Below are 26,076 nucleotides of genomic sequence, written 5' to 3'. Positions count from 1 at the left end.
GATTTTAATTATTAATAACTAATAAATATTTATTTTGATAATAAAAAATTTAATTTTATTAATAACTTCATTAATTAATTCTTTTAATTTTGATCTTCGATTGCTTGTAAAATATTTGTGTCGAAGTCATTATTTAATTGATTGTTGTCCAAATTCTCTTTAACTAATGGATAAAACATACGACGATGAACATTGACATTAAAATTTGTACCATGTCCATCGCTGTATGAATATGCATAAGGTTTGCCTTTTTGAGCGACTATATGGTTCAGTTTAACAGGTGGATAATTATTATAAACATTATTTGATATATGGTGTCGAATTTTTTTTCTATGTCGAATATTATTTGCTGGAAAACGATAAGCTAATGATGGTCGTACTTCATATTGTTTCAAATATGAATTTATATGATTTTTATAGTAAGAATTCAAATTAGGATAGTTACTAACTTTTCCAACTGCTCGATCTGAAAAAATAAGAGACATATATTTATTGCATTATTTTTTATAAATTATCAATGAAAAAATATACCATTAATTTATCAAGAAACAAGACAAGATGGGTCGAGAAATGATTCAAATGTAAGTTATATCATAAAATCGTAATTATTATAATTCTTAATGCTTTAAAAAATATAACAAATTGGGAATAAAAATCGAGTGAATTTTTAGCGATTACCGATGTACAAATAGCTAGTTCCAAAAATGTTCATAACAGTAAAGCTCCAAATTTGAGATGACTGTGACCCTAGCAGACCGGATTTACCGTATGTTTCCCGCAAATTACCGTAAAATTTGAGCAGATTTAGCGTAATTTGCCGTAATTTATGGCAAATGGGTAAATTAGGTGGGTTTACCATAAATTACGGTGGGTTTACCTTAAATTACGGCGGGTTTACCGTAAACTACGGTAATTTTACCGTAATTTTACCGCAGAATACGGTATATCTACCGTAGGCATTCGGGTGGATTACCTTATTACCGTAATTTACGGTAAATCGGTAGTTTACTGTGGGGTACCGTAAATGACGGTAAAATCACCGTAAATTGCAGTAAACCTACCGTAATTTGGGTCCGTTAGGTGAACTTTAAGTTAATCATTTTGGAACTTAAAAAAAATTCAAGAGTAGAAAATTTGAAATTTTGAAGTTTTAAAGTCTTTTCTTTTTAATCTTTTTCAAACTAGCGAAATTTTCAAATGCAATTACTATTGCTTAAATAAAGAAAAACGTTCCTAAAATGTATTCAGAGGGAAATTCTCTTTTACTCTTGAATTTTTTCAAAAATGATTAACTCAGTTCAGAATTGTCTCAAGTTTGGAAGTTTATGGTTATGAAAATTATTAGACCAACCTTTTTTTTACACGAGTAGGGGAGGGTGGGGCAGAGCGGCCCCCCTAAGCCAATTATTATTTTTTGTGGCTTTCAACCATAAGAACACTTTACTTTTGTCCTATTTCGAACAAATTTATGGACATTTTGCCAAAATTCTGAAAAAAATTTTTTTTTTTTGTGGGGCAGAGCGGCCCCCCTTTAAAAAGTGATGAAAAAAGTTTTTTTTTTCGTTTTTTTTTTTTTAAATTGTTTTCATCATTAAAAATGTATTTCTTTCTCTTGACAACTATTTTTGGTTTTATATTACTCGAAAAAAATTTTTTAAAGCGTAAAAAATCGTTCACTCTCGATTACCTTAATTACTAATTGTTATTAAATAAAAAAAAAATTAATTCTATAATTTTACTTTATTTCAAAAATTTATCAACTAAAAAAAAAAATTTAATTTTTATAAATTTTTAGTGACCAAATTTGCCTCTTACATAGAGAAACGGCCGAAAAATATGAAAAAATAATTTTTTCGGAAGTTTCGGCTGGTCCATTTTGCCCCAGGTGTTATGCGTAGGGCTAGAAATGTGGAATTATAATAATTTTTTTTTAATTTGACGATAAAAATATGAAAAAATCACTTTTTCAAAATTTTGGGCTTGTCCATTTTGCCCCAAATGTCATGCGTAGGGGTAAAAATGCGCAAACATATCGGATTTATAGTAATTAGTCGAAAAAAAAAAATTTTTTTTTTGGTCAAAATTTCAGGGGGGCCGCTCTGCCCCACCCTCCCCTATTTACATGCTTAAATAATAGTCGTTTATGCTACATGTGTACTAAGCAGCAAATAATTTGACAATCATGTTATCACGACATGAGCGTAAGGCTTATGATCAATTTATTATAACCTTGAAGTAAATATGGCGTGATCATGATTGTCATGTTTGCTTCTTAGTCCATCTTTAGTAGAATACAGTATTTTTTGTAAGCCCTGTTATGAAAGTTCAATTTTCGAGAAGTAAAAAATTAAAACTAATGACGAGTGTGCGTATCATATGAGCAACAGAAAGTAAAAAGTAATGCGTTGTCGCAACGTGTGGTGGTGTTTCATTTGCTGCGAGTATAATCATGTTGTTAACTGGTGATCATGGCCGAGCACTCTAAGGCGTAGGACTTGAGGCTCTCGAACTTGTTCACTGGCCAGGCGTGGGTTCGAATCCCACGCTGAGAAAATATTTCTCTTCGGACAATTAATTTGGTTTTGTTAAATTTTGTTGAACTAATATTTATTTGGGACAACTAAATTTTTTTACGTCAACATAATCTATTTTATCATTTTTAACAAATGATTTAATAGACTTTATTTGGTTGACATTAATATTCCTCTCACTAAGTTAATAAAATCATTTGGTAAAGTTAAGAAAATATTTATTTAATAGACAACTAAATTATTTTATAGTGCCAACAAACTCAAATATTAAAGCAAAATATTATTATATTAACTCTAATAAATATTACTTAGAAACTGAAAAATATATTCATTTAGAATAAATATATATTTGTTCGAAGTTAATAAAATAATATATGTATAAGTATGAAGTAAAAAAAAATTTTTTTTTCTTTTACCTAAAATGAACTTTTTATTTTTGGCTTGCATCAAGACTAAAACTAAGACAAAAATTTTTCGGGAGAAAAGATAAATATGGTGGAGAGGAAGTTATGGTGCTAGGCAGAAACAGCGGAAGTAGTACGGTGCTCGCCACTAGATCGCGCCCATAGCTTGTAGTGTCCCTGGTAAGAAACTTATTTCAGAGTTATTATATTCCCAACTTGAAGCATTTATGAAACGGGTTACCCACTACGAATTAGCAGAGTGACGCTAACTCTTTTTTGATATTAATACATATATTACTATCAAACCCCTGTACAGGGGTATCCCGTATTACACTATGACATTAATGTTTAATATTAATGTTTCCCTGAACAATTTTTGTCATAGTACAAAAAAAAAAAAAGAATGTATCAAGAAAATAAATAATTTTTCTAAATTTGCATTGATTAAATTGTTGAATAAATATTCTGTCACTTTAAAATAATATTTAATTATTATTAATAACTCATTCTCTAAGGTTCACTAATATATTTCATAATGACTATTTTATAAGCTCTACAGGTAATCAATTTGATTTTATGCTTGCTACTTAACGCGTAATTATCTTTACTAAATATTTTATAGTTTCTAATAATTCGTTTTGTTGGTGGATTATAAAATATTTAGTTAAAAAAACCAAATATATAATTGGCAATGGGCAATCAAATCATTTTGTTGTCATAACTAAAATTTAGTTGTCAGAAGAAAATTTTTTTCTCAGTGTAGTTGCGCGCGATAAAGGGAGAGCTGTAGTCATGTGAAACTTTGCTACATAGTTATATATTTAGTATAGACACGGCTGCATTTATTTCATTGTAATTAGAGCTTATTAATTATTTTGGTTCGATAAAATTTTATTTTTATCTAAAATCATTATGACGAAATTTTCTTTCAATTCCACAGTTAAAATTTTTTTGTTTATCATTTATATTTAAGACTAAAAAATATACGAAGATGTTTGTCGATTGTCGATAATTGTCACAAATTTTTTTATCAAGGGTTATAACGATAGAATATTATGATCGAGAATCGTGCGCATGTAATATCAAATTTGCATAATTATGACATAAAAAATCCGTTGCATCAAATGTTATACAGCTACAAGTACAAAGATTTCATGATAATGAATTTATCAAAAACAAAAAAATGATTTAAATAATTAAATATCATAAAAAAAATTTATATTTTCTACAACCCATCTTGATTTACTTTTGATCATTCTCTTCTAAATACATGTTACCTAATTCATTATTTTGTAAATGGTGATTTACATGATGGCTATAAGTAGTATCAAGTTCCATTAATTCATCTGACTCATCAGATTCATTATCATCAAGAATTTCCCCTATTAAATTTTCATCGCTTGCATCATCATCAATATCTGATGTATCAATAACTTCTGATGAATAGTCTACAAAATTAACAGTAAAATATGGCATTTTACAGATAAATTATTAGTAAATTAAAAAAAAATTATTTTATCAACTAAAGTAAGTAAATAATGAATAGTTTGTTTCAGTTATTAAAAAAATGTCAGCCAAGATTAAATTTTATTCATAATTCCTTATATAATTATAACACTAAATTGTTAGCATCTTATAAATAAACTTATATATTTAATTATTATTGTATTACAATACTTTTTTGACTCATCAAGGTTATTTTTAGTAAAGTTGATTCTCTAACGACGTAGATAATTAACTTAATAATTAATTCAGCATAAATTATAAAGCGATATAAAATAAAAAAAATTAACAACATATTAATGTATTATATCTCATAAATGTCTGTTGTAAAAATATATTTGAATATCCGCTCTATTATTTTAGAATTTCCCGTGAAAAAAAAGTTCGTTCCAAAAAGATTCCCAAAAAGTTTGACATGTATACATTGTAAAAATTTAAAGTCCGCAGTGTAGTGTGAATGATTTAGTGTTAAAATTTTTAGCTGCTTATGGTCAAGTAGACCGTGAAAAGTTCTTGAGGACCATTTTCACACCAAATAGTATATTACAAACCTAGGGCAGTAAAGTAAGAAATGTCTCAGAAACATGTGATCTGAGGCTTTCTTACTTTACTGCCCTAGGTGTGTAATATACTAATTACAGTATAGGATGTATGCATTTGAGTCCCATTAGAACTGCAAATCGAACTTTCAGGATTTTCATAGTAAAAAAATATAGTTAATTTTGAACTTTATGTGGGCGAATTTTGAGTCAAATGAGAAGGTTCTTAAAACGTAATTCTGAAAACGTGTTACTACATTTTTTCGTTCTAATATAGAGATTTTTAAATTTTTTCTGATCTTGAGAAGAATGTAGAAAAAATACGGTTTGAGAATTATTTTTAAATAGTAGATTACATACCTAGGCTAGTAAAATAAGAAAAGTCTCAGATCACATGTAATTGTTGGCAGAGGCTGACAAATATGTGGTCTGAGGCTTTCTTCTTTACTGGCCAAGGTGCGTACACTATTTTTCCTCCGAAGAAGCCGGAAAGTTGCAACTTCGTTCAGGGCAGCGGCCCAAAAGTTGCTACTTTCCGGCCGGAGGGCAGAAAAAATATTCTCATCTGACTTTGAATTTGTTTATGTAAAGTTATCCATCGAAAAAAGTTAAACTTGAAGTTCTGTCTCAAATTCAAAAGTTCTACATGACGCATTTTCATAATTTTTTTCGGGACGAGTTTTTATTACCTTGTTAAAATACGATAATATTGTTCAAATTATTTAATACAATTCAATTCATAAAATAACTTCACACCTCTATCTATAGGCTAGTCCCATTTTTTAAATATTTTAATTCGTTAACCGAGTCAATGTCGTCTTTTTTGTGTTCATCAGTTACATTACTACTAGTATTCTGTAGTTTATTTAATAACTTTTTCATTGTTTTGTTTTCATTAATACTATTATCATCCAATAGGCGCCAATTGTTGGGATTATTAAGATCATGTGGATCAAATGAACCTTGATAATCTCCATTCGGAACTTTAGAATGATCATGGTTTTGATTTTTTGATGTTAGTTTTGACTCTATAAAAATCAAATAACGTTTAATTATAAGCTATTTTATTTTATAACTGATTTAAAACATGAAATAACTTACGTAGCATATCAAAGTCACGTTTAAATTTAGCTAATACATCAGACACCATTTTTATTAAATGATACGTTTCAACAAATTTATGTCTCATCTCCATATGCATTATGATTGTTGTGTTTTTATTATCATAACTAAGACGGAAATTCGAAGTATTTACATCGGAAAGATGGCGTTTTACTTCATCAACTCTTTCATCAACATATGTTAATATTGTTTGCTTACTAATAGTCACTTCCTTTAATAATGATAGTTTTAAACTTTCTATTTTTCCGTCAAGTTTATCAATTTTCTCACACATGTTTACTAATAATGTTTGTATGATATCTGTTTGATTCTTTTGTGGTCGAGGAGTTGAACTCGAATGATTTGGAAGGTTAGTGTTAGGAGGCCATCCTCCAACGCTTCCGTCAACATCAATGTCGATATGAATACTTTGTGTTGTCCAATGATGAGTTGTTTCTACAGAAGGGTGATGTGCTATTGTTGGTTGAGTTGTTGAAGTAATTGTGCTGGTTACTGATGGAGCTGGTGTAACAAGATCACTTCCATCACAAGGACATGCACAAAGACAACTACATTCTGAAGGCATTTTATGGATTCCATGTGATAAGTAGTACAAATTCATCCATGTTCTTAATTCTCTCGAGTATTGTTGAGGAAATAATGTTACAGAAAATGTTGGACATGTACAAGGGCATGAGCACATACAAACACACATGTCTTTGAATGGGCCTTCAAATCCAAGTGGTATTAAAGGTTGCAGTAGCATTGGTCGATGAGTCGATCCCGGACTTATGGGATAACAAGTTGTAGATATTTGTTCACCCGGAAGTGTTGAGGTATGTGGTGGAGACTGTGTGTATGGTGGAATTTGTGTATATGGTGGAGCTTGTGTATATGGCGGAGCTTGTGTATATGGCGGAGCTTGTGTATATGGCGGAGCTTGTGTATATGGTGGAGCCTGTGTATATGGCGGAGCCTGTGTATATGGCGGAGCTTGTGTATATGGTGGAGCCTGTGTATATGGTGGAGCTTGTGTATATGGTGGAGCCGGTGTATATGGTGGAGCCTGTGTATATGGTGGTGCCTGTGTATAGGGAGGTTCTGGTGGCACATAACTTGGTGGGCCATAAGTTGGTATAATAGTTTCTGATGTTACTCCAGGATATAGTCCAGTAAATGAAGTTGTACTAAATCCAGGTGGTGGTGATGGTCCCGTTGGACCTGTAATTCCATATGAAGATGAAGTAAAAGAAGTTGTTAATGATGGTGAAGGCATAAGTTCGGGTGGAGGTATGTTTCCAGAAATGTTAATACTAGTTGATATATTGCTAACCATTGCAAAGGGTAAATTTGAAAATATTAAAAAACTACCCATACCGCCGATAATTCCGACAGGACGATTAATTTGATTTTCAATTTTTGAAATATTTGATATTAAATTTGAAAGATCTAATTGTAGATTGGGAGAATATGGATTAAATGATAATTTATTTTGATTAGAGGTCAGTAGGTAAGTTTTTGCATTAGAATGATCGGAATATCTTGGATTGAAAAATTTACCAGAAGGAGATGAACAACTACATTCTTTAAGTTTATCCGCTACTTTCTGTACTTCCAACACTTGATCTCCAACATTAAGAACATAGCCAACTATGTCATTACGAAGTTTTGATAATTCTATATTGTAAGACGTTAATGAAGCGTCAATTTTTTGTTCCAATCTTCCAACTCCTGAATTGAGCATATGTCCTTGTTGAAGTGTTATTTGTTTCAGTTGCTCGTGACTAACAGACAAATCATTTATCCGATTAATTGTTACATTTAGTTGACTCAATACACCAGGCCATAATGATTCAGCCAAATCAAATCGTTGAGTAACATCACTAACATTGAATTTTAAAATATTGTATTTATTTTTCATTCCCTTATGATTTTTTTTCATATCTGAATAAAGTTGAGTAATATTTGCAGTCATTTCGGATAATGATCTTCTTATACTTTCAAGCTCATCGATATTGTTCATTAAATGAGACATATTAGAAATTATTATATTCGATTGATGACTCAAAATAGTTATTTGTTTTTTTATATAATAAACATCTGTTTTCACGTTAAAAAAAATTCGTTGTACAACCTCGTCTTCTGATCTTCTTCCACTATTAAATTCTATAAATAATGGCATATTAACTTTAATCAGTAACATTTATCAACTTTTTTTAACAGTTATTATTTTATTACATACACTGTAAAAAGAGCGGTGTTAAAAATGGACTCATTTTAACTCCGCCCGGTGTTAAAGAAAAATTACACCGGTGTAGGAGGAGTAATTCACCGGTGTTAAATCGGGGTAACCGGTATAAAAACGGAGTAAAATCGGTGTAAAAGCGGGGTAACCGGTGTAAAAACGGAGTAATATCGGTGTAAAAGCAGTATAAACTGTGTTCGCTTGAAGTATTAACTTTAAAGATTATAAAACACAAAAAATGTCAGTTCTTTATGAAAATTAATAAAAAATATCATTTATTAACAAGTATAGTGATCGAGTAAGTAAAAATATTCACCAAGTAAAATGTTTTAACACCGGTAAAGAATATCTACACCGGCGGCGGCGTTATTTTAACACCGGTATAGAATATTTACACCAGCAGCGGTGTTATTTTAACACCGGATAATTTTTTTTAACACCTGTACAGAATATTTACACCGCCGGCGGCGTTTTTTTTACACGGCTTTCGGTGCTGAAATTTAACACCGCCGATTTTAACACCTACACCACTTGGACTTACCTCGGTGACTTTTTACAGTGTATTGAAAAAAAATTAGTGAATATGCGAAAGTAAGACTACACCTATTTTAAAAAAAAATCTGGAAAAGAGTTAACGATTTTAAGTTTTCAGGCTCGAAAGAAGTTTTATCTTATACTGAAGTTAAAAAAATGTATCAAATCATATTTAATTGACAAATATGGAAGTATTGAATTTTTTCTTAAGATTACTGGTGATAAAATTAATGAATTCAAACGTTTATTTATAATCTGTAAAAATCTCTTGGAGTGAATGCGGTTTTATCAATTTACCATAAAATCGTTATTTCAACGAAACATTTTTATATTTTTTTTCTGTTTTGTAGCTTTTAAAACAATTATGCTCACACTCTGATATCTCAATCGCACTTAATTTACTTCACTTGTACACTGATTGGATAACACCGCTAAGTCGCACCGCTACACCGGTGTGAGTTTATTTTAACACAATTTTTTTTACAATGTAAAATTTTTAATATTGTGTTGACGATTTTTTCTATACTAATATACCAATTGTAATATTTTTTTGCGGTGATTGAAGAGTAGTTTGAAGACGAGCCATAAAACAGGTCTCAAAATATTCGTAAAGAACTAGATATTTTAACATCAGACTGAATGTAATGATTAATTTTTTATTTTAAATCTTAATTTTTACAAAAGCGAACCCGTTTCAAAAATTTGAATCGTGAAAAAAAAAAAACTAAAAAATTAGCCGTAGCAATTATAATCTTTTTTCAGTTTTAAAATTTACATTACTTTTGTCTTAAAATTAATTCATAGAAACAAAATCAAACCCTTGAGCCACATAAAAATTGTAAACATATTAAAATAGGTGAAGTCATATTTCTGCATCGTTTTTACAAATTTCACTGAATAATATATTTTTTAAAATTACCAAATCTACTGTCGTTGTAATAACCATCATCTTCCAAACGATCGTAATAATTTGTTCCATTTCCCGTTGAATTTAATGAACTTAAAAACCAAAGACACAGTAAAATACTCCATTTCATTATTATTTATTTTATAGTTTTTGAAATATTATCGAATTTTATTACTCATTGATTACTACAGAATTAAAACAAAAAGAAAAAAAACAATTTTTCATGTAAAGTTATAATATTTACAATTAAACAGCAATCAATTGCATAGTTAAATATATTTATGACCTGGTTTATGAATAATTAAATGTTTTACCAACGAAGTAAGAAAAATACTAAAAAAAAATATCAATGCGTTTCATGATATCGTTATTTAAGCATTACAACAGTACCTATTGTTACTTGGACGTGTGAATAATTTGTTGAATTATTGCATCAAAAATATAACTATTGAAACATAATTCTTTTAGACATATTAATTTTTATTATTAATTTCATTTTTATATTTTTATTTGCGTAATCAATAATTTGTGAGTTTTTTTTCTTTACAACTCACTTGTACTATTGATTATATTACGGTTAATTAATAGTTAATCTTAGCTGACATTATTAATAATAAGGATGTAATTAAAGTAATTATTAAATTTTAAGAGACAAGACTTACAAAGAGGCTGTGTAGAACGACGAGACGTTCCAAGTGCTAACAAAATCGGTAAACACAGGTCCGGAGTCATATCCTATTAATTTATTATTTAAAATGTAAATAATAATTATAATTATAAGTAATTTACACTTTTATTATTTTTTCATATGATGAAAACTTCTTGAATTACTAATGTTAAATCGCTTACACACAGTAGCTTTCAGCGACAAGGTATCACGATAACGAAAGATTTATTTCTAACGATATAATAACTTTCGTCGATACTTTTTAATCGTGTAGTTATGAAATTTCAATTACTATGTGTAATTTATCGTATAAATAAAATATTGAATTAGGGCTATTTATTTTGAATGATAATTGCTGAATTAATGACTCGATAAATGTAGGAAAAAAATTTATAAAATAAACAAATAATAAGTAATAAATAAAACAAAAAATTAGTATTTTATTATCCCACGATATTCGTCGATAAATAATTTTTATTGTTTTTTTTTTAATATTTTTTTTTATTGATCATTATAAGTTTTAATAAAAGTTATTTGTTTCATAATAAATAATTGATCGAATCGAACGATAAAAAATCATGCGGAGAATTATAGTTGTCTTAATTGTCTACGTCTTAATTAAGAAAAAATAAAATAATATTTTTGATTGTATTTTAAATCAATTTTTTAACGATCATCATAAAATCATGTTTATTACATCGTTTTATCGAGGTTCGGTGATTGATGGTCTATAAATAAATCGAAACAATAATTTACAGCTCTCGATCAATTTAAATAATAGATGACAATTTTATTAGTTACACTCGAAATTTCACCTTTGTTTATATTTATAGATAACATTTCTATTTTTTTCCTTTGAAAATTTTAAATTCAAAATTTAAAAAAAGAAAAAAAATTTCAATTTTCATGATTGATTGGAATTTCAACATCCAATACTCGCCAGTGTTTATCACCACAAGAATTACCTTCGAAAGTAACATTTTCGTTATTCGTCTCAACATAACTCAATAGGTAACTCAGTAAACGTTGTCCTTCACTTGGTTTATAAATTTCCCATTCTAAATCCACATTATTTGGTCCTTTTTGTTTAATTGTCAAATTTATATTAACAATATCACATGCAACTTTTTCACCATTTGAATCTGGTTGAACTTCTATTTCTGTATAATTTTTAATACCAGCCGATTTAGCAAAACTTATTATTTTAGACATACACAGTCGCGGGTTGTAGTGAAAAAATAACCGACCATTTAAAACTTTAACTTTTTGTGATTCAGGAAATAAACTTGATAAATTTGGATTATCAAGAGCAATAATACTAGCCCCAGCTACCTCAACATATTTACCACCTATAATTCGTAGGCTTTTGAAAAAATCCAATGATACTATTGGAAATGAGTGGGTTATTTTTAAATAACCCGATATCTCTTCAACTAATCCAAAGGCATTTGTTAATTCTTCAATAATATTTGGAATTCCATTATGTATTTGAAATTCTAAATTACCATCTATAAATGTCGTACCTTGATAACGTTGTAAATCAGATATATGACGAATTAATCCACTGTATCCAATTCTACGGCATGTTTCATTGCATGGTTTACATGTTGCAACCTAAAAATAATTTGCCATTTATCAATATAATTATTTATTTTTTCATGGTACTAGCATCGAAACTTGAAGTTTCAGTGACTCTACAGCCCGTCGAAACAAACTAATTTCAAGCCGATGCTGCAAACAACTGCTAGCGAATTCGTAATTCAAAAATACCTTCATACAGCGGGCAGAAACATGCGTGTTTCTTCCCTTGAGAAGATACACAATTGTTTCTGCCCGGGGTAAGTTATATTTAATGATCATTTGCAGCCTTATTACTATCATTTGTTTATTTATCACTTTAGTTTACTCATTTCATTTTTTAAGTGAGAGTGTAAATCACATATTTCTCATTCTCTAACAGTTCTCCGCATCATCGGCTTGAAATTAACTCGTTTCTTACTGGCTGACACTGAATCTTGAAGTTCCGATGCAGGTAATCATGAAAAACATAGTGTGTGACTCAGGATAAAACACGATTTCAGACTGCGGGTGATGTCAGCCAACCTCACTCTAGTCTGAAATCGTCTTGTTTCATCTCTTGTCACACAATATACTATTGGTTTTAGTGTTATTTTCGGAATAATAAGTCTTCAGCAGATGTCAGCTTTCAAAATCTGAAAAATTGTTTTGGATCATTTTTGTCAGTGTGAAATGGTTATATTGCGTGGCAAGGAATGGAATGGGGGGGGGGTTTCAGATAAGGGTAAAGTTGACTACCCAAGCTGAAGGTGAGGGCTGGTATTACTTGAAATCTGCAATTGTGTTTTTATCCGGTACCATGAACTTTATTTTTCATATTGCCTGCATTGATACTGGAAGTTTTAATGTCTAGAGCTGATCGAAACAGATTAATTTTTGAAAAAGTCTAACAAAAAAAAATGCTCAACTATATCTACAAAAGTGATTTTGGAATCTTTCAAAAACTTTTTAAAAAAAGTTAATTTTTGTTAAAAATCCATTATTTTACTGTCACAAGATATTGAAAAAATAAAAACTGTTGAAAGTACAAATTATAATTTTTTTATTTTTTCTAAAAAAACTCATTAACTATTGACCTGAGGATAGATTTTGAAATTCAATCAGATCCAATTTATAACAAACTTTAATAAAGCAAAAATTAAAATTCAAAATCGGTAAATTCGTTCGTAAAATATCGTATGAAAAAAACTATACGTTTTGTTGTAAAAAAATTGTTTTTGCACTCAAAAAAAAGATGAAGCTTCTCAATTAATTTTTTTTTTAGATGATATTAATTTTACAAAATTCTAATAGTTGTTGAAAAAAATAACGCTTGCGCCATATAATATTTTTATTAAACTACTGCAGTAGACTTTATAATATTGATCTTTGCAAACTGATGACAATTATAATTTTACAATGCGCAATCGCGCAAAGCTCCTCTACAAGCTTTGCAAAGATCTTCACTAGCGCCACTCGTGTATTTTTTATATAGTACTATTATGCGCAAAGTTAGTGCAGAAAGTGGACTCGGCTTAAAGCTGTCACTGTATTTTGCGTGGGTGTTGTTAAAAATAATAAAATATTTATAAATTTTAAATATTTATTTAATTCATTTTTATAATAGAACATTTTTTTTCACAGCTTGTAAAAATTAATACATGCATTAAATTATTTATGTATTTTTAATTAAATTGTTTTTATTTATCATTTATTTAATAATACATGTATTTTTATTTGTAAACAAACATTAAAAACTTTATTTAAATTAAATTATTTTCGAATATTTTTTATTTTTTCTGTATCAATTGATTCATTATTATTATTATTATTTTTTTTTTTCTTAATCAAATTTATTCATTTATTTATAATTTGAATAATTTAAATAATATAAAAATATGAATTCTACACTAAATAATCATAGTTTAATTTATTTTAATTTTTTTATGTGAAACTCAGATGTTATATTGTATGCATCGATGGAAATAACATATGAATAGAAATGTTATGACTTCTACAAATGGACTTATCACTCTCGCGTGCTAATTCTTAACAATGAATACAATGCTCTGACATAATCTCAGTAGTTGAAAGACAGGAAAAAAAAAATGTCTTAATAAATAATATAAATAGGGTGGTGTGTTTATTATATATTTTTTATTATTAAGTAACATTTTTTAATTTTATCATAATTTTTTTAACAATTGAGTCATAACAATAATAAATATTTATATTAAATATGAAATTACAAGTTCGTACTTAATTTTATTACAGATGTGTAACTAAATATTAAAAAGAAAAAAATACTAAATAAGTTCTCAAATGACCATATTTAAATCACTTAATGCTCCTGTTGCTGCATCGAAAAATGATTTTAAAAGAGCGACCTATTCGAATCACATATTTACTTCTAAATATAATTATTTCATTTGATTTCTTCTCATAAAAGTTAACGAAAGGAGAATTTTAAAAATCTGTAACCTTGTGGGCACGTGCGATAAATAAATCTGTTATGACATAAATAACCATGACCTTTACTTTAATATAACTTCATCTGGGATTAAAACCATTTAACAAGGTATTTAGCCTGAATCCTATTTAAAAATAGTTTAAGGTTCTTAAAATAATATTTTTTTTTTTTTATTTAAATTTATTTTTCATCCCTGATTAAAAACTCCGATTGAAACCGCTCAATTCCGATTGAATGCAATTGACTCCGATTGAATCCGATTGAAATTCGATAGACTTTCAGAATTCATTGGTTTTAATCGGAGTTTTTAATCAGGGATGAAAATACACTGTAAAAATTTCGCGGAGTGAACGCGGATTAAATACGGAGTGACTGTGGAGTGAATGCGAAGCGGATGACTGTTTATTTGTTTAATCCCCTTTGAGTGAAATTAGCTCCGATAGGGAGTTTATTTCAGTATTGAAACTCCGGTTCAGAGTGAAATAAACTTCTAAAGGAGTTTATTTTAATATTAAAACTCTGAATCACCGTAAATGAGGATTGAAATAAAATCCAAATCACTCCGCTGTTAAAAAACAAACTCCCTATTTACTCTGTATGCAAAGTGATTTTTTTAACTCCGAGTGATGGAGTGAATTCGGATTGAAATAAAATCTTGATTCATACTCGATTTTTTACAGTGTGGATTATTCCATTATGTTTGTTGTACTTTTTTTTTTTATTTTATAAAAATTTAAGTTATAATTTTCTAAGATAGCAGCCTTGATTATTGACAGTATTAGAAGTATGTTAGACATAATACTTTTCTTTTTACACATTGTTTTATTTGATTCTTCTCGTTTTAAAAAAAAGTATTCGCGGGCCAAATTTCTACGATACAGTTATAAAAATTTGTAATGGAATCGCCCATTATCTATACATTGTTTGAATTTTCGAACACTGTTTGTTTAATTTTTTGTTAATTAACTATAGTCGATATTTTATAAACAAATAATCTTTTCTGACTTATAATGTAATATTTCGACTTTCCCTGGGTCAAAAAAATAACTTGAATATGACTTTTTTAACTTAGAAATTTAAGTCAACTAAGTCAAATTCAAGATAACGAGACTTTAATTTGACTTGGTTGGCATAAATGAGTACTAAGTAAGACAACTAAATCAAAACCGAATGAATTTTCGTATCTTAAAATGTGAAAACACATTTGATTTTGTCTTGCTTTTGACTAAGTTGTCTTACTTAGTACCCATTTACGCCAACCAAGTCAAAGTAAAGTCTCGTTGTCTTGAATTTGACTTAGTTGACTTAAATTTTTAAGTCAAAACAGCCATAAAATTTGGACACAGTTTCCATTTGCAGTACAAGTGCAGCAAGGACAGTCCGTTCATCTCCTTGAGTACGAAAGAGAAAAAAAAAGTTCATATCCCCTTTAAAAAAATCCAAAGAAAAGAAAAGTGATCATCTAAAAATTTAGAATTGCTTCAAATTTGGAAAATCACTATTATCGACCTTTTTGGAACGAATTTTTTTATATGGGACATGTATATTTCGGTTACCTGACCGTTAATCCAAAGACGATTGATCCCCAACGATTGATCCCCGACAATTGATCCTTGCGATCATTGATCCACCGATAAAATATACTCACACACATATAAATGTGAAAAATTACGCCCTTTTTTCACTAATTTTGTGTGCGTGTAACATAAAAAATATACTCACACACAAATTTTTCACATTTATATGTGTGTGTGTCCGGCTTTACTATATGACACCATAGCATTTCAAACAAGAATAATTTCTCCGCGGATTACAGTATAACCTGGGTATAAGTCACTGTAAAAGGGTATAGGAGAAAAATTTCTTGGAAATTGCTTCCCCCTCGTTTACTCGACTGGCACGTGGCCCTATTGGGATGATAGCTAATAAGGAAAAAAAAAACTTTTACTCGGCGATCGCTCAGTTTTTTGCATATGTGTGCGTCGTGTTTGTATTTGTGCCTGCAGTTATTTTATAATTTATAACTGACGTTTGTCATTTATCTACGTACATATTTGATTAACTTATAAAAGGACTGCAGTAACAATCTCCTTCGCGACAACCAAAAATATTCATTAGTGGAACTAGAGTGGGGTTACCATTTCGAGACGAGCGAAAAAAAAATAGAGGGGAAGTAACTTATAGCCGAGTAACTTATAACCAGGTTGTACTGTATTAATTTTTAAATTGCAGACGAAAATAGTTTTCAATTAACTTACAAATTATTACTGACCAACTTTAACTAATTCAATAGTACGTGAATAATAGATATTGAATTAAATAATTGAATCTTTTAAGGAAAATAATTGTTTCATTCATTGATTCATCAAACTTTTAATTTCATTTAATCAAAAAAATTCTACTGATAAATGAGTTTTTTAAAAAAAAGTTGACTATTAATTTTTGATTTCAACTGATTAATTTCATTTGATTTGAATTGAATTTTCTCAAATTTTCAAATAATTATTTATAAATAAAATTTAATGAAATTCTATTTCTTAAAAACTACACGGAGAAAAATGTTGGCTCAAAACCTACCAATTTTTATTGTGCTGTCGAACAAATTTAAAACAGAAAGTAAAGCATCCAAAAATTTATTATGCTCTCATGAAAAAGTATTATGCCGCATTACAACTTTACTTACTTTACTTCTCTAGGTGCGTAATAGGGGAGGGAGGAGCAAAAGGGGGTACTTAAGGAAATACCAAGTTTTCGAGGACTCAAATACGCTAAATCTTTTTTTTTTTTAATGATATTCAAAGTAAATAGAAGAAATTTTCAGTTACCGTTGAAAAAAAAAATTTTCATTTCTGCGGGCAAAGTGGGGTACCCCCTAAAAAAGGTAAAAAAAAAAAATTTCTGGATTTTAAACGAATTTGATTAAGTTTAATTTTTTTTTAAGTAATTTACATGAAGAAAAATTATATTTTACATGTTTAATGGATACAAAAGAAAAAAAAAAATTTTTAATAGTTTTTATCATCAAACAAACGTCATTAATATTTTTCAACTGACAGTTGATTTTTGAAAAAGTTTACCGAAAAAAATTCAAAGTAACGCTTAATAATATTTACAGAAGTGATTTTGGAATGTTTAAAAACCATTTAAAATATAAAATTTTTTTTTATCAAATTTTGGAGGTACCCCGTTTTGCCTACCCTACCCCCTTTTGCCCCCCTTCCCCTATATTAATGCCGCATCACAATTATTATAATAGATGGAAGTAATTATTATTAAATCTTATCGATAAGTGTCTCGCGCGTAGTAAGTATTATGATACAACATTATAATTTTTCGTATGAGCATAATAATTTTTGGATGTTTCCCTTCTTATTTCAAGATTGGTCAACAGCACTCTCTAAACATTAAAGAGTGAATTATCACTAATTCACAGTGTATATTCACTATTTGCCACAGCTAAAAGTCGGGCACTTGGAATTAGTACATATACACTCATTTACCCAGTGAAATGATGCACTTATGAAAATATTGAAATTCACTGTAGTTATTAGTAGTAAATAGTTCTAATTATAATTACTTATTAAAAAGTAACTTTTTAAACCTACTGTGTAAAAAGTAAAATTTTCACTATTTATACGTAAAATTCGCTTTTTTCCAGTGAATTAGTTGATTGCTGGGTAAAACAGTGAAAATTTAACTATTTCAAGTTTAGAGAGCATAATAAAAAATAGTAGGTTACGAGCCAACATTTTTCTCCGTGTATTATCAATAACAACACACTGTAAAAAATTTTTTGGACCCGGTGTAGTGCAAATGTTTCGGTGTAAAAATTTAGGCGGTGTGAATTTAAAAATTTTACACCGCCAAACGTATAAATGTATAATTCATGATCATTTTGCATTGAGAAAATTAATCATAAAAATATTTAAATGTTCAAAATACTATTCAATATCCAAATAAAATAAATGTAGGTATTGATTAAGTAGTTAAAAATATTCAATGATCATTTGTTGCTCATTAATCAAAGTTACACCGAGTAACACAGAATGGTGTAAAAAAAGTAAATTACACGGTAGAAAAATTACACGGATGGAAAATTTACACCGTTATTTCATACTACACGGCCGTGTAAAGTTCTACGGGTTCATTTTTACATCGAAATTTTTTACAGTGCAGTTTTCCCTTCAATCTATAAATAAATGTTTTTTTTCATTACTTTTTAAAAATATCAAATAAAATGCAAACATTTAATTGTTGCATGACGAACATTGTAATGATAAATTTATAAAATCATTATAAGATTATTTAAAAAATAAAGTCATGATAATCGCATTGTCCTAGGTAGAAATCACGTGGCAAACGTTAAATAAATACATCATTTTACGCGCATGTTTTACTGCATTGGAATTGACTTAGACTGCTGACAGCAATGGAGCCCGACTATATGATAGCAGGTTTGTTATTAAATATAATATTATCAGTTAAATTATGAATATTTATTTATTAAATTATAATAGTTAAAATAAAAGTAAATTTCATATATATTATAGTTAATTAAATTTATACAAGATAACTATTAAATATCTTAGAAATGTAATAATGATAAAAGCAAAATTCAAATTATGTAGTTCATAAGTATCTAATGATAATTGATAGAATATAAGATAAGCTTACAATCGGGGCATTCTACACAGGGGTAAGTTAGTAGAGGAAATAAAAATAAACGTCGGATAATTATGAAAAATTAATTAAAAAAATTTCTTGTAGATATATTAGTCAATAGTTATTAGTTATGCAAATATAATTGTAGTTATAAATAATTGTAAATTTTTCATATTTTTTTTTTTATTACAAATATTGAGATCTGAAAAAAATAAAAATCATTATTTTTATGTAACAAAATTCTTAAAGCATATATTAATATTTTTTCCAGTGGCAATTTTACTAGCTGTTGCCAACGTCTGTCATGCAGAATGTCAAAGTGAGTGATTTAAATCAATTTAATAAGTGTCTTTCAACTTTATTACGTGAGGATTATTGTCATCAAGCTTTTTATTAATTAGATATATTTTTAGCTGCACTGATTAGAATAGTTTGTTGTTATTATTTATTAGTGAAATATAGGGGAGATCGGGGCACGACGGCCCCCTTAAGCCGGTAATTATTTTTTATGGCTTTTAATCTATAGGTCAACCTAATTTAGTCCTTTCGTAAACAAATCCATTAAGGTTTTACCAAAACTAAAAAAAAAATTTTTTTTCTGGGGCACGACGGCTCCCCTCCAAAAAAAACTTAAAAAAAATTTTTGTTTCTTTTTATTGAAAAAAACGATTTGAACAACAAATATACTGTTTCCGTACCTTTTATAATCCTATGGACTTCAAATTTATTAGAAAAAAAATTTATTTAGCTGATATAAGCAATTTTATTGAAATTTTTATTTTTTTATTTAAACCACAATATAATCTGTTGACCTAAAAGAGCTTTAATCAATAAATTTTTCAAATTCATTTTAGTTTAGAAAAAAAAAATGTTTTTCTGTAGCAAATTTTTTTTGGTGGTCCATTTTGCCCCAGATATCGCAGATCAGCTTAAAATATCTTTAAAACATCAGAGATATCATGATTTGACCGAAAATGAAAAAAAAAAAATTTACAAAATTTTTGAGAGTGGCCGTAGCGCCCCGGTCTCCCCTATGTAGTTTTTATAATAGATGTAGATTAAAATTGATAAAAAAATCAACTTTTTACAAAATTTATCGAGAAAGAACTAGCATATTAAAAAAAAATGACATCTACTGTCGTCGGTAAAAATTTTTTGTACGATTCATATATATCTTATTTGTATTCATATCGATTTCATGTGCAGTTTTAAATGACAATAAATTATATAAGAGAGGACTAAGCAAATGTAGGCTAGGCGCTAAGAGAAAACTGCAATTTTTGTATCCTGAATACTTTAAATTTACTGTTTTTTTATTCTCCAAGAAAATAAGACGTTCAATTACTAGGGGAGGGTGGGGCAGAGCGGCCTCCCTAAGCCAATGATTACAATTTGTGGCTTTCAACCATCAGATCACTTTACTTTTATCCTATTTCGAACAAATTTATGGACATTTTGCCGAAATTCTGAAAAAAAATTTTTTTTTTTTTTTGGGGGCAGAGAGGCCCCCTCCTAAAAATGATAAATTGTTTTTTTAAAATGACTTTCATCATTAAGAATGGTATTTCTTTTTCTTGACCACTATTTTTGGTTTTATATTACTTAAAAAAAGTTTTTTAAGGTGTAATAAATCGTTCCCCCTCGATTAGCTTAATTACTAATTATTATTTAATTAAAAAAATTTAATTCTATATTTATTATTTGTCATTATTTTAAACCCAAAAAACGTGTTTGTTGATTTTTTAGATTACAGATCATTTTGCATTATTTAAAAAATAAATTATTATTTTCAAATACTTTTAGTGGCCAAATTTGCCCTAGCTATAGAGAACCAGCCGAAAAATGGATTAATATATTAAATTTTTTATAATTTGACCATAAAAATATGAAAGAGTAAATTTTTTTTTAATTTTCGGGTGATTTTCGATTGCTATAATTAATTATAAGGATATAAATGAGAAATTAATTTAGAGATTAGCATAAAATTTAATGCCAGCAATTATATATCTTGCTAAAGAGTTGATTTTTTATTTCATAATTTTGTCCAAATATTTCAATGTGTATAGTACAAAATACCTTAGAACAAAATTTAAGATATTGATAATGACGTTATAAATAAAATATTTTTCAATCGATAGCACGCTCAGTTTACTGTTATGAATGTGATTCATGGACGGATCTCAGATGCAAGGATCCTTTCAATTATACTGCACTACCCAAAGATCAACCACCGCTCATGACTTGCAATGGGTGTTGTGTTAAAATGGTCCGCAATGCCAAATCACGTAAGTTATTGAACTTATTGTATTCAAACTATTAAATTTTTTTCATATATTTAACGTTAATTCAATCCACTAAAAATATAATTTACTAGAAACAATAACCCAAACACAAATACATTTTTTTACAATATTAATAATTGTAATATCAAAAGTCAGACAAAATGAGGTACTCGGAAATTTTTGTAGAAAATTGGTTGTATTGGTGGCGCAAGCCTTAGGTCGTGCCGCATTGGCTACGAGAACAAATAATTTATACAACAATCGAGTGCAGCGTATGCTAGAAAGATGCACAGAAAAAAAATATTTCTTGGCGCAAAAAATTTTTACTTGCCTTAAAAAATTTTTTGCATTATAAATTGAAAACAAACATTTTCTTGGGGCGAGAAAAAAATTCTTGCGCCAAGAAATTTTTTCTAGTCCTAAGAAAATTTTTGTCTTCGGTTCATAATGCAAAACATTTTTTGCGCCAAGAAATCCGTTTTTCCTCTGTGTAGGTACGAATTATTATTGGCAATGTAACATAACCCAAGACGAGTTTTGACAATACAAGTATACCGGAGTTCATTTTAAACATATGTATCAAACAATGGTTTTTATGACGACAGTCTTTAAAGTTCGATTGAGAGATTCAATTATTATAACAACCCGCGAAAAAAAAGATTAGATCTACATAGATTTACGTAGATCTAATTTGTTCCATTTTGGAGATATACGTAGATCTATATAGGTCCAATCATGTATAAAAATAAGTGTGTTTTCGTGGACCTGGGTAGATTTGCTTAGGTCTACGTAGGCCTACGTAAATCTAGTGGATCTCCGTGTAGATATAACAACTGAGACCTACGTAGATTTAATATATTTTTAGAAGTTTTAATAATATATTAATGTTATTTTTCAGCTTATGAAAGTGTTCGAAGAACGTGTACATCACAATTACAAATAAATTTATTCATGGTGGACCACGTGTGCATGATGGAAAGTACCGGCACTGGTCACATGTGCTTCTGTGAGGAAGATATGTGCAATAGGGTATCTCATTCCTCAAGCTCAAATAACATTCTCCTGATCCTATCTACTTTATTTCCAATCCTTAGTTCGCTCCTAAGGAGCTCAGGCTTGCTTAGTAGGTCGCTGTGATTATCACCACTATCTACATTATTTGTTCTTATATCCTGTAGAGGCCCTGAAAAATTTTAGAATACACTTGGATTGTTTCATCGTGAAACAATCGAATGGCATTCCAACATTTTTCAAACACTTTTAATCTATTTACTATATACTTTATCATAATTTCAACATAAACTTTAATTTTAAAACTAAAAAAATTAATTAATATTTTTCAAAATTTACAACTCAATGGTTAAAGTATTTTTAAGAAAGTATTAAAAATGGCTGTTTTAGTAAATATTAAAAATTTTAATTCGTGTTTAACACAGGGATCGAAGCTTGACAATAGAAGATTTTTAAACATAGAATATTTTTATTTAGAATTCAATATCGTCTATAATAATCAGTAAAAAAATATCATAGTTATTAGAAAATTAAAAATTTTAAATAATTATTTATTGATAGTTATTAAGGATAGTTAAAAATTTTAAATCAACTATTATCGTAGCTTATTTTTTAAAATGAATTTTATAAATTTTTTAGACATACATATATCAACATACTATTTTTTTTTATATATTATTTATGAGTAGGATCCACATATATACTCTTGACTTTTTCTCTGTCCTAATTCCTTTGGTTAAATTTCGAACAAAAAAAAACTAAATTAGATAATGCATAGATAGCGTCCTCACGGCGTGTTTACAGCATGTCCACCAATTAGCTGTGTTACAATGAAACATACCAACTGGAAATTATATACTTATATTAAAATATTTTAAGTAGAACAAGATAAAAATGTAATAATTTACATTGACATTCAAATTTTTAATCAAATTAAAACAATAAATATTTTAAATATTTAAATAATGCTCCAATACGATAAATAATTAAGAATACATTTCTAGTTGGATTTTCAAAATTTAATTATAACGTAGATAGTATAAATATAGATAAAGATAAATATTAATTTGGAATGAAAACTGATAAATTATCAATAATGTGAAAAATAATCAATTTATTAAATATTTTGATTTTTCAAATTATTAATTATGATTAAGCATTTTTTGATTTAATTGCCTTTTTTATTTATGCACGGAAAAAAATAGGCGCTGCAACAGGACAAAATCCTGTTGCAGCAACAGGATTTTCATGTTACAGCAACAGGACACACTCTGTGGGTGTAACAGGATTTTTCCTGTGGAATAGATAAAATAAGGAACAAGTTTAACGTACCAATTTTTTTTCTCAGTATAGTAAAATTTTAAAATTTAAAAAAAAATTCAGTTTAGAAAAAATTCAAATTAAAAAAAAAATTAATTTTAAAAGTAGAATTTTTTCCGAACTTAATTTTTTTTCAAATTTTGAAATTTTACTATACACTGAAAAATTCCCAATAAATTTTACTATGGGTGCATAGTAACACCGGGCTATAAGAAAACTGGTACAAAATTTACTAGTGTTCCATAGTAAACATATGCGCAGACTACACGATTGTGGCCTATGCGCATACGTTTACTATGGGACACTTGTAAATTTTGTGCCAGTTTTCTTATAGTCTGGTGTTACAATGCACCCATAGTAAAATTTGTTGGGAATTTTTCACAGTGTACTGACAAAAAAAATTGGTACATGAAACTTGTTCCGTATTTTATTGATTTCACGAAAAATTCTGTTGCTGCAACAGGATTTTATCCCGTTGCTCTCACAGGATTTGTCCTGTTGCAGCGCCTAATTTTTTTTTCCATGTGTAATTATATCTTCTTTTCAACTAAGTATGACTTATTATTTCTCAATGTCTTATTTATTATTTAATTATTATCTCACTTATATTAAAAATCACTATGCATGTTTAAATATAATACGACACTAAATAGATACTTTTAAACAAATTAAAGCAACACTGAGCTTTTTCACTACACAATAAATTATTATTTTTTTATTTTATTTGCTAGAGCAGCAATGCATGATTGCATGATCAAAAGTGTTTCCCAATATATTATTTTTGTAAATATTTATTCCACTTTCAGTAGTAAAAGCTGTTTATTCAAAATAATTATTTGAGTAAAAAATTTTTTTTAAATTAATCAATAATTTAAAAAATATTGGATAATTCATTTTATTTTAAATTTCCTTTGCTCATCGAATAACTTTTTTTTAAATTATTTATTAAATTAAATTCATTTATATGTTGAAAATATAAGTAATTTTAAACTAAATACGTTTTTAGTAAACAGCAAAAAAACACCCACCTTCCACCCTAAAGTATACTTTGTCAAAAAAAAAATTGAACCAACGCACTACGTGGGCCTTCAGCTTATAAATTTTTTCCTTTATTTCCACTTTACAAAAATGACATTATGTGACAGTAAAGAAAAAAAAATTGTAAAATATAATACTGGAATTATTATAATATAAAAGTGGGAAATAGTGAATAAATTTAAGTTGAACGCTCATGTCCTCACAGAAAGGCTTTTTAAAAGAGCCTTTTGCCAAACAAACTTTGCACGTTTTTTAAAAATAATAATTTAATTCGTGAGGTTTTTTTGGCAAGCCATGCGGCTCGTGTCGCGTCATTTGTTCATTTTCGCACGCGCGTCTGCGAGGCCACTTACTATACGTATTTTAATTATTTATTATTTATTGTTTTTCTTTATTTTACTTAAAATTATTTTTTTTTTAAATCTTATTATTTACCAAATTAAAAAAAATTTAACTATTCAAAAAAATATTAAAAAAAAAATTTACCACGTGTGATTAAAGTGCCTTAGTCTAAATGATTACATCCACGTGGAAAAATTAACAACGAATTATTTATTAATTCAAACAAAAAAAAAAAAAAAAAAAAAAAAACATCAATTTGAATTTATTGTTACTAATAATGTATAGTTTTTTTGGCCTCACAGTCGAATCATATCCACGTGCCATGTGAGGGGAATGACAGTTAAATTATTACAAGAAAAAAAAAAAATTTGTGTAAAATATTTTTTTGGATGTTGGCTGTAGCCAAGCAAAAAGCTTTTTATATTAACATTATCTATGTTTAAATACATTATCAAATGACCATTATTATTATTATTGTTATTAGTATTATTAGTATTGTTATATATTGACGTACGATTAATTAATTACATTAACAACAACAATAACAATTACATATAAACTCCAACGCAAATGACCATTCTGTAAACACGATATTATTTTTTAATCTTTAAATTTTAAATGTACCATATAATCTATATGTTGCACTTACATTCAGTGTCTGTACATTGAATGCACTTTGATCTTCACATTTACATTATTATACAACTATTTAAATATCAATTAATAAATCTTCATTGCAATATCCATACACTTTTTAAATTATAATTATTAATGAACTAAAATTTATGAAGAAAAAAAAATAATTAAATTTTATCAATATCATTTTTTTTAAACTCGTGTATATTTTAATTAATTACAAAAAAAAATTTGTTTTTAAAAAATTAATTGCTATAAAAATTATTTAATATTTACGTTATAAATTAGTAAGCAATTATAATTATTAATATTATTATTATTATTATT

At 28.0% G+C, this 26,076-nt stretch overlaps 3 protein-coding genes across 3 annotated transcripts; 1 reads left to right on the top strand and 2 right to left on the bottom strand.

The window, feature by feature from the left end:
• Positions 1–74: 74 nt before the first annotated feature.
• Positions 75–10,785, bottom strand: LOC130669820 (uncharacterized). Its single transcript, XM_057472916.1, has 3 exons — positions 10,427–10,785; positions 4,213–4,383; positions 75–466 (listed from the first exon to the last, which is right to left on the bottom strand). The coding sequence occupies exons 1-3, from the start codon at positions 10,494–10,496 to the stop codon at positions 84–86; spliced, it is 624 nt and encodes a 207-aa protein (XP_057328899.1). The 5' UTR covers positions 10,497–10,785; the 3' UTR covers positions 75–83.
• Positions 4,630–10,368, bottom strand: LOC130669817 (uncharacterized). Its single transcript, XM_057472909.1, has 4 exons — positions 9,777–10,368; positions 7,639–8,244; positions 6,079–7,299; positions 4,630–6,005 (listed from the first exon to the last, which is right to left on the bottom strand). The coding sequence occupies exons 1-4, from the start codon at positions 9,892–9,894 to the stop codon at positions 5,740–5,742; spliced, it is 2,211 nt and encodes a 736-aa protein (XP_057328892.1). The 5' UTR covers positions 9,895–10,368; the 3' UTR covers positions 4,630–5,739.
• Positions 10,786–13,407: 2,622 nt separating the features above from the next.
• On the top strand, positions 13,408–25,966 carry LOC130669822 (protein quiver). Its single transcript, XM_057472920.1, is given in 8 exon segments — positions 13,408–13,546; positions 13,948–14,125; positions 14,263–14,566; positions 18,800–18,912; positions 19,392–19,439; positions 21,259–21,405; positions 22,301–22,506; positions 22,508–25,966. Coding segments are annotated over 5 exon segments (585 nt in total). The 5' UTR covers positions 13,408–13,546; positions 13,948–14,125; positions 14,263–14,566; positions 18,800–18,887; the 3' UTR covers positions 22,667–25,966.
• Positions 25,967–26,076: the final 110 nt, after the last annotated feature.

This window comes from Microplitis mediator, chromosome 6 (assembly GCF_029852145.1).
Source record: "Microplitis mediator isolate UGA2020A chromosome 6, iyMicMedi2.1, whole genome shotgun sequence".
Classification (NCBI taxonomy): domain Eukaryota; kingdom Metazoa; phylum Arthropoda; class Insecta; order Hymenoptera; family Braconidae; genus Microplitis; species Microplitis mediator.
The sequence above is the reverse complement of the archived record's forward strand: the minus strand, read 5'-3'. Positions and strand labels throughout refer to the sequence as shown.